Source organism: Neolamprologus brichardi, chromosome 1 (assembly GCF_056152115.1).
Source record: "Neolamprologus brichardi isolate AB-2024 chromosome 1, ASM5615211v1, whole genome shotgun sequence".
Classification (NCBI taxonomy): Eukaryota; Metazoa; Chordata; class Actinopteri; order Cichliformes; family Cichlidae; genus Neolamprologus; species Neolamprologus brichardi.
The window spans coordinates 2,641,289-2,657,644 of NC_142104.1; the positions used below are offsets into that span (position 1 = coordinate 2,641,289).

Below are 16,356 nucleotides of genomic sequence, written 5' to 3' on the forward strand. Positions count from 1 at the left end.
AACAGAAAACTGATTAAACAGAAGTGTGAGACGGTGGAGAGTTTAGCGCCCGTTTATATTTTAGATAGCAAGGAGCAGACGGTAGTTTCAGAGAGCTCGTGACGTACTACACGGCTTTCTTTAGACCGCCAGCAGCCGTCTGCTCGGTGTATCCTAAAACGTTAAAGTACGTGTGGCTTCACACCGACAAACAGACCCAGCTTCGGCAGAAACCTAAACTAACTAACTGACCAAAGAGCCGCGTTAAGTGGCGATATCACTAACGTCACGTAACTTAGCCGAAGGTTAGCTAAATTTGACTTTTTAAGACTTTTTCATTATGCTAACATTTGTGATATGACTGCACTTAATTCTACAATTCTTTCATTATGCTAACATTTGTTCCGGTGTATATCTGAAGTGAGATAAAAACCCAGAACTAACTTTTAAGAGTTTATTTCTTCTCCGCTTCGACCGTCGGCCATCCACCCCCCCCAACATCCTCCAACCTATGATTCGCAATGAATCCTGGGATTATGGTGGGTGGCTAACGAACGATACACCTGAGGCGTCATTCAAATCTGTGAGCGCGCGCAAGGGACGCCGCGTCTCCGCGTGCGCTCCTTGTGGAACGTCGCGTCTCCGCGTGCGTTCCGTGTGACGTCACTGACGCGCTTGCTTTGATCTGTCAGTAACGTCACAGACAACCAAACCCATAAATAAGGGCTCTCAGACAGAAAAATCAGAACTCGATGTTCATCTGTTTGCAAAACGTTCAGCAGTCGGCGCTCCGTAATACAAGAAAATTCTCACACTTCACTCAAACGAAGAAAATCAAATTTGTGACACAACAATGGAAACATTCAACGAAAATGAAAATTCAATGGTGGTCACACCAGACCAGATTATGCCGCCAATCAACAAGTGCTTTGAAAGGCTCTCTGCAGGTCAGTGGAGCATAATAGAAAATGGAAAATGTGACTCCAGCGTCCATGCCGTGCTCGCTGATATGATTTCTGAAATCATTCAGATTGCCTCTGCCAGCATCCTGGAAATTGCCCTTCCTGTTATTCAGGAACCCATGATAAGGGAAGAGCTTATGGATGAGGGGAAAATAAGGGTGTCCCTTGGAGACTCGATCTCAGCTGCCATCGCAAGCGCTCTTAATGTCCCAAGACAGCAAGATAAGAGCGCTGACAAGCTGACACTGATGGTTGAGGAAGAGATCTCAGAAAAGGTCAGCTTAACCATTGCACTGATTGAAGAAAGCCCTGATTTCCTGCAAGACCCTGCCGTTTATTTTAGCGACAAACTTAGTAATAGTAAAAAACTAGACCGCATGGTTTGTTGCGCTGCCTCATGCCTGAAAAGTTATGCGGCACGTAAGGTGTCGTTCCAGTGTGGGACAAGCAGCTCTGATTCCAGTATAGAAAATCTAATTTGGGACACAACAATGGAAACATTCAACGAAAATGAAAATTCAATGGTGGTCACACCAGACCAGATTATGCCGCCAATCAACAAGTGCTTTGAAAGGCTCTCTGCAGGTCAGTGGAGCATAATAGAAAATGGAAAATGTGACTCCAGCGTCCATGCCATGCTCGCTGATATGATTTCTGAAATCATTCAGATTGCCTCTGCCAGCATCCTGGAAATTGCCCTTCCTGTTATTCAGGAACCCATGATAAGGGAAGAGCTTATGGATGAGGGGAAAATAAGGGTGTCCCTTGGAGACTCGATCTCAGCTGCCATCGCAAGCGCTCTTAATGTCCCAAGACAGCAAGATAAGAGCGCTGACAAGCTGACACTGATGGTTGAGGAAGAGATCTCAGAAAAGGTCAGCTTAACCATTGCACTGATTGAAGAAAGCCCTGATTTCCTGCAAGACCCTGCCGTTTATTTTAGCGACAAACTTAGTAATAGTAAAAAACTAGACCGCATGGTTTGTTGCGCTGCCTCATGCCTGAAAAGTTATACGGCACGTAAGGTGTCGTTCCAGTGTGGGACAAGCAGCTCTGATTCCAGTATAGAAAATCTAATTTGGGACACAACAATGGGAACACGCAACAAAAACAAAAAATCAATGGTGGTCACACCAGACCAGATTATGCCGCCAATCAACAGGTGCTTTAAAAGGCTCTCTGAAGTTCAGTGGAGCATAATAGAAAATGGAAAATGCAACTCTAGGGTCCATGCGGTGCTCGCTGATATGATTTCTGAAATCATTCAGATCGCCTCTGCCAGCATCCTGGAAATAGCCCTTCCTGTTATTCAGGAACCCATGATAAGGGAAGAGTTTATGGATGAGGGGAAAATAAGGGTGTCCCTCGGAGACTCAATCTCAGCTGCCATCGCCGGCGCTCTTAATGTCTCAAAACAGCAAGATAAGAGCGCTGACAAGCTGACGCTGATGGTTGAGGAAGAGATCATCGAAAAGGTCAGCTCAACCATTGCACTGATTGAAAAAAGCCCCGATTTCCCACTAGACCCCGCCGTTTATGTTAGCGGCAAATCTAGTAGTATTAAGAAACTACACCGCATGGTTTGTTGCGCTGCCTCATGCCTGAAAACGTATGCAGCATGTAAGCTGCGCTGCCAGTGTGGGACAAATGGGTCTGATCCTAGTACAGAAAGTACTGGTTCAAAAATATCAGTTCAATCAGCAATCGCAGAGATTTCTGTTATTCTGTCCACAAGGAGCTCAGATGGAGAGATGACAGAAAAAGATAAAGATGAGCTCCCAGAAGAATCAGCTGTAACAGAACAAAGCAAAATAAAACCAACTACAGAAACACAAAGTATCCAGGCTCCAACCCCAGTAGAAATGGTTGCAGCTGACATCGTAGGTGAGATACTTGCTAACATGGATTCAAGCAGTGAAGAGCTCTGTGAGAAATGTAACTTACCCAAACCTGCCTTTAATGCAGGCTTAATTATCCACAAGGTGAGACACTTCTTCTCCAAATGTGTGCCATCCACCTCACACGCCAGGCTCAAAGCACGCAAACACAACTTTTCCATGTTTGCAAAAAAACAATTTGAAAAAATGAAAACAGAGCTGAAAAAAAGAATAAACTCAAACAGGAAACATTTTGTTTGTCTACAAAACATTTGCAACCACCTCAAGAATGAAACAGTGCCCTCCAATAAAAGTATAGTTTCCATTCTCCCAGGGTCAGTACCTGAAACGGCTGGTCCCCAGAGTACAGAGGCTCATCGCTCCCCTTCTCGACATACGCCAAGCCTGGGAACCGCAATTAAACGGTCTTCTTCATTCGACTTTAACGTCATTAGATCAGACGTTAATCAGTTATATGACAAATTAACAAAGAAAGAAGGACTCTTCCTCATCGATAAGACCTTGGGGGACTTTAAAAACAGTGGGCATATCAGAAATTTTACGGTGGACTTAATGGAAAAAGTGTTTGATCTACTTATGATGGATCGAGTGTATCAAATCCCCATACCTCTAATGGGTAGATCCCTCTCAGACACGGTCATCTCCAGGACTCCACAATCAGTAGAGCGTCCCATTTCTGCTGAAGTCCTCTATGTCCTCATAGATGACACAGTAGAAAGGTTTTTGCAGAAGCTTTTACTGTGGGTGGAGAATGAAGAGAAAGAACAAATGATTCAAATGGACAAGATTTCTGGGGTCCTGGAAGACATCCAAAACTTTATTAAAAGAACACAGACCCCAACACAGGAAAAAAGCCCTGATTCAGATGGCAGAGGAAAAGAATCTGGTGCATCACCTCCAACACCAAAATCTGGGAGCATTTCTCCAGATACATTATCCGTGGAATCTGACAAGTCACCCCGAACGCCAAAATCTGGGAGCATTTCTCCAGGTAGATGCTCTGTGGCATCTGACAAGTCACCTCGAACACCAAAACCTGGAAGCAATTCTCCAGATAAATTATCCGTGGAAACTGACAAGTCACCTCGAACACCAAAAGCTGGGAGCATTTCTCCAGATAAATTATCCATGGAATCTGACAAATCACCTCGAGCGCCAAAAACTGGGAGCATTTCTCCAGATGAATGCTCTGTGGCATTTGACAAGTCACCTCGAGCGCCAAAAACTGGGAGCATTTCTCCAGATAAATGCTCTGTGGCATCTGACAAGTCACTTCGAATGCCAAAAACTGGTAGCATCTCTCCAGATAAATGCTCCTTGGCATCCGACAAGTCACCTAGAACACCAAAACCTGGGAGCATTTCTCCAGATAAATTATCCATGGAATCTGACAAGTCACCTCGAACACCAAAAACTGGGAGCATTTCTCCAGATAAATGCTCTGTGGCATTTGACAAGTCACCTCGAGCGCCAAAAACTGGGAGCATTTCTCCAGATAAATGCTTTGTGGCATCTGACAAGTCACCACAAATGCCAAAAACTAGGAGCATTTCTCCAGATAAATGCTCTGTGGCATCTGACAAGTCACTTCGAACGACAAAAACTGGTAGCATCTCTCCAGATAAATGCTCCTTGGCATCCGACAAGTCACCTAGAACACCAAAACCTGGGAGCATTTCTCCAGATAAATTATCCATGGAATCTGACAAGTCACCTCGAACACCAAAAACTGGGAGCATTTCTCCAGATAAATGCTCTGTGGCATTTGACAAGTCACCTCGAGCGCAAAAAACTGGGAGCATTTCTCCAGATAAATGCTTTGTGGCATCTGACAAGTCACCACAAATGCCAAAAACTAGGAGCATTTCTCCAGATAAATGCTCTGTGGCATCTGACAAGTCACTTCGAATGCCAAAAACTGGGAACATTTCTCCAGATAAATGCTTTGTGGCATCTGAAAATCCACCTCCAACACCAAAAACTGGGAGCATTTCTCCAGATAAATTATCCGTGGAATCTGACAAGTCACCTCGAACACCAAAACCTGGGAGCATTTCTCCAGATAAATGCTCTGTGGCATCTGACAAGTCACTTCGAACGACAAAAACTGGGAGCATCTCTCCAGATAAATGCTCTGTGGCATCTGACAAGTCACCTCGAGCGCCAAAAACTGGGAGCATTTCTCCAGATAAATGCTTTGGGGCATCTGAAAATCCACCTCCAACACCAAAAACTGGGAGCATTTCTCCAGGTAGATGCTCCGTGGCATCTGACAAGTCACCACAAATGCCAAAAACTGGGAGCATTTCTCCAGATAAATGCTCTGTGGCATCTGACAAGTCACCTCGAACACCAAAAACTGGGAGCATTTCTCCAGATAAATTATCCGTGGAATCTGACAAGTCACCTCGAACACCAAAAACTGGGAGCATTTCTCCAGATAAATGCTCTGTGGCATCTGACAAGTCACTTCGAACGACAAAAACTGGGAGCATCTCTCCAGATAAATGCTCTGTGGCATCTGACAAGTCACCTCGAGCGCCAAAAACTGGGAGCATTTCTCCAGATAAATGCTTTGTGGCATCTGACAAGTCACCTCGAGCGCCAAAAACTGGGAGCATTTCTCCAGATAAATGCTCTGTGGCATCTGACAAGTCACCTCGAGCGCCAAAAACTGGGAGCATTTCTCCAGATAAATGCTTTGGGGCATCTGAAAATCCACCTCCAACACCAAAAACTGGGAGCATTTCTCCAGGTAGATGCTCCGTGGCATCTGACAAGTCACCTCGAGCACCAAAAACTGGGAGCATTTCTCCAGATAAATGCTTTGTGGCATCTGACAAGTCACCTCGAACACCAATACCTGGGAGCATTTCTCCAGATAAATGCTCCTTGGCATCCGACAAGTCACCTCGAACACCAAAATCTGGGAGCATTTCTCCAGATAAATTATCGGTGGCATCTGACAAGTCACCTCGAACACCAAAATCTGGGAGCATTTCTCCAGATAAATTATCTGCGGAATCTGAAAAGTCACCTCGAACACCAAAAACTGGGAGCATTTCTCCAGATAAATTATCGGTGGCATCTGACAAGTCACCTCGAGCGCCACAACCTGGGAGCATCTCTTCAGATAAATGCTCTGTGGCATCTGACAAGTCACTTCGAACGCCAAAAACTGGGAGCATCTCTCCAGATAAATGCTCTGTGACATCTGACAAGTCACCTCGAGCGCCAAAAACTGGGAGTATTTCTCCAGATAAATGCTTTGTGGCATCTGAAAATCCACCTCTAACACCAAAAACTGGGAGCATTTCTTCAGATAAATGTTCTGTGGCATCTGACAAGTCACCACAAATGCCAAAAACTGGGAGCATTTCTCCAGATAAATGCTCCTTGGCATCCGACAAGTCACCTCGAACACCAAAATGTGGGAGCATTTCTCCAGATAAATTATCGGTGGCATCTGACAAGTCACCTCGAACACCAAAAACTGGGAGCATTTCTCCAGATAAATGCTTTGTGGCATCTGACAAGTCACCTCGAACACCAATACCTGGGAGCATTTCTCCAGATAAATGCTCCTTGGCATCCGACAAGTCACCTCGAACACCAAAATCTGGGAGCATTTCTCCAGATAAATTATCGGTGGCATCTGACAAGTCACCTCGACCACCAAAATCTGGGAGCATTTCTCCAGATAAATTATCCGTGGAATCTGAAAAGTCACCTCGAACACCAAAAACTGGGAGCATTTCTCCAGATAAATTATCGGTGGCATCTGACAAGTCACCTCGAGCGCCACAACCTGGGAGCATCTCTCCAGATAAATGCTCTGTGGCATCTGACAAGTCACTTCGAACGCCAAAAACTGGGAGCATCTCTCCAGATAAATGCTCTGTGACATCTGACAAGTCACCTCGAGCGCCAAAAACTGGGAGTATTTCTCCAGATAAATGCTTTGTGGCATCTGAAAATCCACCTCTAACACCAAAAACTGGGAGCATTTCTTCAGATAAATGTTCTGTGGCATCTGACAAGTCACCACAAATGCCAAAAACTGGGAGCATTTCTCCAGATAAATGCTCTGTGGTATCTGAAAAACCACCTCGAACGCCAAAAATTGGGAGCATTTCTCCAGATAAATGCTCCTTGGCATCTGACAAGTCACCTAGAACGCCAAAAACTGGGAGCATTTCTCCAGATAAATGCTCCTTGGCATCTGACAAGTCACCTAGAACGCCAAAAACTGGTTGCATTTCCCCAGATAAATGGTCCTTGGCATCCGACAAGTCACCTAGAACACCAAAACCTGGGCGTATTTCTCCAGATAAATGCTTTGTGGCATCTGAAAATCCACCTCCAACACCAAAATCTGGGAGCATTTCTCCAGATGAATGCTTCTTGGCATCCGGCGACAAGTCATCTAGAACACCAAAAACTGGGAGCATTTCTCCAGATAAATTATCCGTGGAATCTGACAAGTCACCTCGAACACCAAAACCTGGGAGCATTTCTCCAGATGAATGCTCTGTGGCATCTGACAAGTCACTTCGAACGCCAAAAACTGGGAGCATCTCTCCAGATAAATGCTCTGTGGCATCTGACAAGTCACCTCGAGCGCCAAAACCTGGGAGCATTTCTCCAGATAAATGCTTTGTGGCATCTGACAAGTCACCACAAATGCCAAAAACTGGGAGCATTTCTCCAGATAAATGTTCTGTGGCATCCGACAAGTCACCTAGAACACCAAAACCTGGGAGAATTTCTCCAGAAAAATCATCTGGAGCCTTGAGCCTGAAACACTCTCTCAAAGATTCCTCCAAAATATCAGAGATGGGTTCTGTGTCAGTTTCATCTTCTGATGTTCAGAAAATTTCCAGTGACCTTGCGTTGCTCCTTATCATGAGAATCATCCATAAATCTAAACCTGAGACCAAAAAGTCTGCTGTTCGGATCCCATCTACTACAAAAGAAATAGACACGGTCATCAATCGTCTGAGCAATCTAATGCAGCCTGAACTCAGCAGCACAGCGTCTGCCACAAGTCTGACAAATGACAAGAAAAAGTTCATCAAGAAAATAGCCAAATGCCTCATCAAGGAGTTTGGCTCCCCAGACAATGTCTTTAAGGCTTCAATGGCAAATGATTCATCTTTTGATGAGGCTCTGATTAAACATCTAAAAATCAGCCTCGGAGTCATCCCGAGTCCCCCAAAGACGTCCAAAATATCCAGGTTTTTTTCTGCGTTGGGAAAAGCATTGCTAAAACCCTTCAGGTGGTTCACTAAAGGCAGAGATCATTAAAATGACCATTTTGGCTTTTCCCACTGCCCTGCTTCTTTTAAAATCTTGAAGCAGACTTTTAGCACCAAATCCTTTTTTTAAAAACATCACCATAAAATTTTGGGATCAGCCCTCAAATCCAAATTTTAGAACTGTAGTTCACGCCATCTCGTCTCCTTTTGATTTCCATCCCCCCAACCGGTCGCAGCGGATGGCCGCCCCTTCTGAGCCCGGTTCCGTTGGAAGTTTCTTCCTGTTAAAGGGAGTTTTTCTTCCCCACAGTCGCCTCGTGCTTGCTCAGAGGGGGATCATTTGATTGTTGGGGTTCTCTGTAGTACAGTAGGGCTTTGACCTTACAGTACAAACAGGGAGGAGACTTTGTGATTTGGCTCTATTTTTAAAATATCTAATTCGGCATGAAATAAAAAAAAAATCCAAATTATAAATACATTCCAAGTTTGTTTGTGTTTTTCTTCTGTTGTCAAATATGTAGAAGGTGTTACACGTGTGATTTTAGTCATTTTGCATCAGTTTGTAGCCGACGTGTCTGTTTGTGATCATGCTGCATCTGTTTTTGTCTGATTTGTGTCTTAGTTTGGTCAATTTACATCACTTTTGTGGCACAATTTAGTTGTTTTGCATGTATTTGTGGCAAAATGTGTGGACCCTGTTTGACGTTGCTATGTTTTGTCTTAATGCTTCACTTTGGTTGTTTATGTATGTGCTCATTCTGATTCTAGATGTAGACCTGGCATCTGAAAATTAGCACCTAGTCCACTTCGAACATTTTTTTAGTCCATGGGTTAACACATTTCTTTTTATTTTGCTGACCTTGTAGAGCAGTGGTTCCCAAACTTTTTTTGCTAGGCCCCCCTTTGTTTTACAAGAAAAATGTTCGCTAAAAAATATTATTAGCCAAAGCTTTCACTGGAAGTCAGTTACTGGTGTCAGGCCAGCTCCCACTTCTTCTTTTGTGTTACTTCTGCATATAAGTATACACAAAGAGACATTGAGACCTGAATTACAAATAAAAGCCACCTTCAAGATTAACAAACACTGTTTAAAGATCTCCGTATAAACTTCTGTGTGCAACAAGGCCTCAGTAGCATCCAGACCACACTGATCTAGGTCTTCTTGGTAGAAGAAGGTGTTTCCTTTTTCCAGATGTTTAAATGCAGTCCCCCCACATGTTTGTTCCCCTTCTTCATCTGAACCAACAAGAAGTGTGAGCACATGTCAGTCAGCCTCGTACTTCTGTTACCCTGTCAACACATGTAGGAGGGATCTGATTGGCTGCTGCAGGTCGGGAAGTTATCCAGACGAGAGCCGAGGGAAGCAGATTCCCCTCGATGAGGTTTGTCAGCAGCTGGCTGACTGATGACCTTTCTGTGACATCAGACACAAGCTCCCTGTTGGTGAAATCCAATGAAAGTCTGCTTTCATCCAGGCCGTCAAAAATGAACAAAAGTTTACAGACAGCCAGCTTCTCTGCTGTGACCTTCTGTAATGTTGGATGGAAAACATGGAGCAGCTCCAGAAGACTGTACTGTTCATCTCTGATCAGGTTCAGCTTCCTGAATGAAAGCAGAACCACCACACTGACATCTTGGTTCTCCAAGCCCTCTGCCCAGTCCAGAGTGAACTTCTGCATTGACAAGGTTTTTCCAACACCAGCGACGCTGTTGGTCAGAACCACTCTGATGGGTCTCTCTTGGTCAGGTAAGGCTTTAAAGATGTCGTGACACCTGACTGTAATGTCATCAAGAGCCTCCATCTTGGAAGCTGTCTCCAGCTGCATCACCTCATGTTGGTTATGAACGTCTTCATTCTGTCCCTCTGTGATGTAGAGCTCAGTGTAGATCCTGTTCGGGAGGGTTCCACCTCCTGTATTATCAGTTTCTTCAGTCACACTTTCAAACCTCCTCCTCAGACTGGTCTTATATTCTTCTAAAACTTCTTCCAGACTCGCATCTGCTGATTGACAACAAGAAACCAAAAAGAATGAAATGTCTTTAGTGTGTGAAACTGCATGAAAAACAGATTTTTATCTTTTGACGGCAGGGATGGGAATGGTGTTAAGCATTGTAAATTGTAAATAAGCTTCAGAAAATAGTAAATCATGTAACATGATATTTTCGCATTAAACTATAACCAGTAGTGATGGGATTTACGGCTCTTTTTAGAGAACCGGCTCTTTCGGCTCTGAACCGGCTCTTCAGGTTGTTTTGTTGCTTTAATTAATTTATTATTAACAATAATATAAAATTATGCACAAAAGGAATTACTAATGTACAAAAAAAAAGTGGTTTTATTTATATATGTTTATATATAAATATATGCGGTGGCCCCCAGAGACAAAACACGTACAAACTCCAAAACACATTTCTAGCATGAACTGAACTTCCAAAACAGAGCTACTAGATCACTTAAATTACACAATTGAAAGCATGAAAGCATATGTGTATTGTTTATGTATTTATACACAAGCATTCATATATAGTCAAATAATTAAATTTTTTTTTCATTTACACGTTATTACCACACACTTCTGTGCTTCTGAGTTTTTACGTGTTTTGGAGTTTGTACGTGCTTTGGAGTTTGTACGTGTCTTTACGTGTTTTGGAGTTTTTACGTGTTTTGGAGTTTTTACGTGTTTTGGAGTTTTTACGTGTTTGTACATGTTTTGGAGTTTGTACGTGCTTCAGAGTTCGTACGTGATTTGAAGTTTGTACGTGCTTTGTCTGTAGGGGCCACCGTAAATATACTTTTATTTATTCACTCCACATAAAATGTAATAAATAAATCATATAATACAAAAATCAACTATTCACATTTCAACTTTTAACTATTTAAATTTTCAGCTTTTTCCTTTTACAAATTTAAAGTGAAACAACACAAAACACTGCAAACCACAATACAATAAAATATAAATTATAATATGAAAACAAAAAGAAGATGCACATTCTCTGTCATATGGACCTGCATGAATAAACTTTCTGAATCCTTTATCATCTGCAACTGAAAATAGTTGTGGATGATTACTATCCCTTTCTAATGTGACGTGGTTGTCCCTGGCTCTTTCTCTCTCTCTCCCTCCCGCTCTGTTCCTGTGCTACTGAGTGTAACTACCGCCCCTCCCCCCTCTTCCCAGTGTAAAGCACAAGGCTCGCGTGCTGAGTGAAGTGGAAAAAAGTGCGAGAGAGAGGGTGAGAGAAAGGAAGAAAAAAAAAACCCCACGGCACGCGATAAGGAGCCGGCTCCCGTCGTTCACGTCAAAGAACCGGCTCTAAGAGCCATTTCGTTCGCGACCGACCCATCACTAATAACCAGTGTGTGACTTATTTAAAACATTTTGATTCATAATCAGAACCTTTTTTGTCACAGCAGAGACAAGAAGCAACTGTTAAAAATGTTCCTAATGAGACATTTTAAGAGGAGGGAAAATTCCCCTCATACTGGCTTCACATCATTGGCTCCCTGTTAAATCCAGAGCTGAATTCAAAATGCTTCTCACATAAAAAGGGCCATAATAAAACAGCCCCATCTTATCTGAGAGGCCTCACAGTATCATATCAGATAGATGGAGCACTTTGCTCTCAAAGTGTTCTCCATGTGATCCTTTACTCTCTCTGTGTTACTGCGTCTCTTTGTCTGCTGTGCTACACCCTGCGATTACTGTTGCTGTTGTTTGGCCATTTACATGATTCTGTTCTTGTTGTACAGTAGCTGCTTAATAAAGTGTGTAAATGAACTCTGCTCTTCTTTAGATGATCTTTTGTTGAGTGTTTTTTTTATTTATTATTTCATCTAAAAATCTACAAATGACCAGCTAAAATTTTGGCCCAGCAGCACACGCAGCCATACAAACTATTTCATTTTGAGCTGCTGCTATGAAATTAGAGCCAAATGGAAAAGCCTGCTGCAGCTTTTTTCACTCTGATTTTCTGTTTGTATTTGGATTCAGCCAGTATCCAGTATTTTTATCATTTATTTCCAACAACCAATTGAATCCTTTAGTTTCCAACACATCACCCAGTTTGCATCAGTATTGATCTCCAGCATGATTTTCTCCGCGCGAGAGCCATTATGTTTTCAGTGTGTTCCTCAGATTTTTTTGAGTAGTATATATTGAGGATTGCCTGATATTGTGAATAATTAAGACAATCACAAAGCAGGAAGTAAAACTAACGTGAGACACGAAAGGAAACAACATTCAAAGTAAAACAGGAAAAAAACTATACCATAAAAAACTAATGAAATCTTTTTCATGCACCTACAAAACAAGAAGTCAAGTTTTCAAAAATGTGTTCATCAGCACACCGATACCGACTATTACTTTGGACAGAGATGCCACAACTGGTAGCGACTGAATCCTCTGAGACATCTTGACCCAAAGCACAGCAGGACAACTGCTCCTCTTCCTCCACACCAACATCACTGTTCTCTCTGAGGACACAAAGGGAAAATTATTATTACCAGTACAACTGTCAAAGTGACCAAAGTGACTCACACGCAGGTCTCCAATTGTTTACAGTGCATTCATCTGTAGTGAATAGTGAAGCACAGTTCAAAAAGACAACAGGACGAGTTGATGCAGGAACTTGCCTCAGTTAAAGCTACAGCTGCACAAACTAAGTTCAAACCTGATCCTTTTCTATGCAGAGCTCTTCTCTAAGGTCAAACGTGTTTTTCTCAAGGTTTCCCACCCAATGACTGCTTTCAGTTTGTCACGTTAGGTGCAGTGTGGAAGATTATTCCTTGATCAATGATTGTTGATCAATGGTCATGACAATTTGCATATTAATGATCAAGGAACTGACGTCACAGCCAGTGGGCTGGTTTCAGTCATTGTGCAAATGTACTGTTTATAAGACTGGAAACCTGCAGTCAGCTGTGTGTGACCACCCGACAATTTATCGTTGATGGAGTTGAGTCATCTTGTTCCAGAACAAGGAAGGGAAAATGCAGCTTTTTTCCTTCTGCTGTCTTTCTCGAACTGAGCAAAACTATGACGTGGGAGAAGTGGAACTGCTAGCTGGCCTTGGAAGGATGGTGCTACTAGCGGGAGGGAGCACAACACCTGCTCATTGTTCATCGTTTGACTGACCACAAGCATCTTGCATATCTCACAGCAGCCACTCAAGACAAGCCAGGTGTGTGTGTTATGTGTGGCCAGATATCAACACAATTTCGATCCGCTCCTCACGTGTTAACCTCTTCGACGTGTCAATGGCTGTGAACAAAGAGAAACTTGTAAATAACTCATGAAAGAATAAAGTTACGTTGGAACCAAGCACACCATTGTTTTTCTTGTGACATTACCAATAAGTTTGATGTGTCACATGGCCCTCTTCCTATTGAAAAAACAAAAGTTGTATCCAAGATGGCCAACTTCTAAATGGCCACCATGGTCACCACCCATCTTGAGGAGTTTGCCCCCTCACATATACTAATGTGCCACAAACAGGACTTTAATATCACCAACCATTCCCATGTTATTACGGTGTATCCATATAAATGGCCCACCCTGTACACTAAAAAGCTATGAAACCCTGAAAAAGAACCAGCTGTTTTTCTGTATTCTTTAAATTAAAATATTGACCATTATTAGCTGCAAAGGCCTTCGATAACGGATTTGCACAGGGCAGATGTATTCAGGTGAAAATGTATGACTATATTATGCTAAGCTTTTGAGGATCTTAATGTCTTTTTCCTTTTTGGCAGTTTTGTTCGCTGACTGTGGCAGATCAATACTGAACTATAGATTAAAAGTCTTCATATAACAGGAAAGTTTTTCAGCTGCATTATTCACTTGGAAACTCAGTCTCTGATTTTCAGAATCCATTTGTTCCATTCCAATCATATTACCTTTATTATGATAAAGGCTTCGGCATGTTCACCTACCAGTTTGAGTTCTACCCAAACAACCACTTCCAGAGAATGATTGATCCAAATTCATACCCTCTGCAGTATAACGTAGGAGAGAAGGTTTACATGGAGATAGATGCCTCCTCTACAGTCAACAACACAAAGTTTTTTGTGGAGTCCTGCAGAGCTTCGCCATATGACAACCCCAACTACCACCCGACCTACTCCATCGTCGAAAATGGGTAGGCATGAGAACAGGTGGTGTATCAGTGAAGGTTCTCCTGTTTATCTGTTTGTATTGAAGCAGTTACCTGAGTGCCTTTTAGAGTAAAAATTTCTGTCATCTTTAAGAATTTCAGGTGTTATACAGAAGTGGAAGTCCATAGAATAAGGCTCTTTAAAGGTTTTTAAGGCATCAGGCTATCACTTGAATATTTGTGAATGGCACTGTATGATGGTTAAACAAGGATTTATGATGAAATTGTAAGTTGTAGTCTCTTTCTTTGCTTTGTGCTGTGATCAGGTGCCCAGTGCACTCCACTGTTCAAGTTCATTGGTTTGCACGATCAGGTAAAGAATGAGTTTAGACCAGACCTCTAAATGCGTTTTACATTGTGGTGCTTGAGCGGCACCATCGACTGGAACCAAATTCCTTGTATGTGTTTGCGCATATACTTGGCCAAAAAAGGGGGTTCTGATTCTGATGAATTCTACACCCAAAACTCAAGCCATATCTTTTTAATCTGATTAACTTTATTGCATACTCGCACATCTCGTGCACACATTGCTTGAAATTTGCTAAAAGTTACCTAATTTTAAAAAAAGTGTATTATGCGAAGAAAACATTGAAAATGTGTCCATCATGGGGGTGGTTTTGCAGGAAAAAGGCCTGCTTTTATTTATATGCTATAGTTTTTCATTTGTTGTTTGCTCATGTGGTCAAAGGGCAGATGATGTTTGCTATCAGTCACTAGAATCTTCCTTCAGTATGTTTCAGTGAAACTTTCATGATGATTACCTGATGGGTTTCAGCCAAAATTATTCTTAAGATCAAGATTGTATTTGCTGTTTTACAGATAATACCAGCAACAGACTGAGAGGGCAGCTATTATGCTTATAAGTTAATGCTTAAAATTGTCATTTCATTGGCTGGGAATACATCCTCACATTAGGTTTGACAGCATTTCTAGTTTTGGCTGAAGCATGAACTGAGGCTGCGGTTTGGGGAAGGCCTCAGAGGAGGCTGGCTCCCGGGCCGGGCAGATCTCCATGATCTCCATCAACAGCTTGTAGTGCTGCGGGAAGCTAAATAAATAATCTCCATTTAAATCTGTGATGTCCACTTAATGTAAATTCAGTTTTTCCATCAGAATGTTTTAATGCACGTGCAGCACTTGGATACTGAGAGATTTGAGGTTGAGTGACACGCACAGCCAATCACTTGCATTCAGGTATACATCAGCTGTTCAGTATGTGAAGCAGGAAACTCCAACACCAGGTGCTCACAGGGATGCATCAACTCCACGTCAAACGCTCACCACCACTCCCACTGCTGAAAGAGAGGGGCTGTCATGCAGACTGCACAGCACTTAATTTCCCAGGGTCCCCTGTGCTTGAAGAGGTCAGCAGACATCAGCAGGAGTGCAGGTATGGAAACAGAGTCGGCTGCTTTGTTTTAGTCACTGTAACTTTGGATAACGCTGAATTAAAACAGACCTTCACTTGTTTCCAGGGAACGCCATGAACCTGAACTTCATCGCTGGATGTCTTCTTGCTGTCGTCGCTATGATCTGTGGCGTGCTCACGTTGAGCGCCGAAACATCAATGGTCAGATACCGAGCTTTGTCCTCAACTGAAAGTTAAAACCCTTCGTGTGCTCCAGAGGATGAGATGAAATTATTTAGCTCAGCCTGCAGTCTGAGTCTGAGTGTTCATGTATCTTCTCATGTGTGAATTAACTGATGAAAAGCAATTATTTTCTATCAGTTATTATTAGAATATTACACAGCTTTGGGTGCATAAGTTTGTTTTTTAAATCTATGGATTTACAGAATAATTTGAAATGAATAAATCCTGATTATTGATCCTGATCAAAGATTTATAGAATAATGAAACTCTTTTATTACTGTTTTTGTCCATTTTTACTTTCAGCTGTCGACTGTGTAGCTCAAAGTCACAAGTGACGTTTACACAACATATACTTCATACCACAGTTTCACAAACTGTGAAACAAGCTAACAAAAAGCTTGTTTGTGCTGCTTCTTCCTCCGGGTCTCTCTTGGAAATGAGGATATTTTTCCTTCTGATTAAATAAAGATGAAAAAAAAAATAACTGCTTCTGTCTGAGAAACGTGGAATCCAGT

General features: G+C 42.4%; 2 protein-coding genes and 1 pseudogene across 2 annotated transcripts; 2 read left to right on the forward strand and 1 right to left on the reverse strand.

The window, feature by feature from the left end:
* The first annotated feature begins 739 nt into the window (after positions 1 to 739).
* LOC148106250 (uncharacterized) lies at positions 740 to 8,494 on the forward strand. The gene is made up of 3 exons (XM_087843777.1): positions 740 to 1,503; positions 2,104 to 3,830; positions 7,362 to 8,494. The coding sequence occupies exons 1-3, from the start codon at positions 833 to 835 to the stop codon at positions 8,144 to 8,146; spliced, it is 3,183 nt and encodes a 1,060-aa protein (XP_087699903.1). The 5' UTR covers positions 740 to 832; the 3' UTR covers positions 8,147 to 8,494.
* An 871-nt stretch (positions 8,495 to 9,365) lies between these two features.
* LOC148106251 (NLR family CARD domain-containing protein 3-like) lies at positions 9,366 to 12,974 on the reverse strand. The gene is made up of 3 exons (XM_087843184.1): positions 12,946 to 12,974; positions 12,462 to 12,571; positions 9,366 to 10,096 (listed from the first exon to the last, which is right to left on the reverse strand). The coding sequence occupies exons 1-3, from the start codon at positions 12,972 to 12,974 to the stop codon at positions 9,366 to 9,368; spliced, it is 870 nt and encodes a 289-aa protein (XP_087699310.1).
* A 668-nt stretch (positions 12,975 to 13,642) lies between these two features.
* LOC148106252 (ZP domain-containing protein-like) lies at positions 13,643 to 15,856 on the forward strand (annotated as a pseudogene).
* The last annotated feature ends 500 nt before the right edge of the window (positions 15,857 to 16,356 follow it).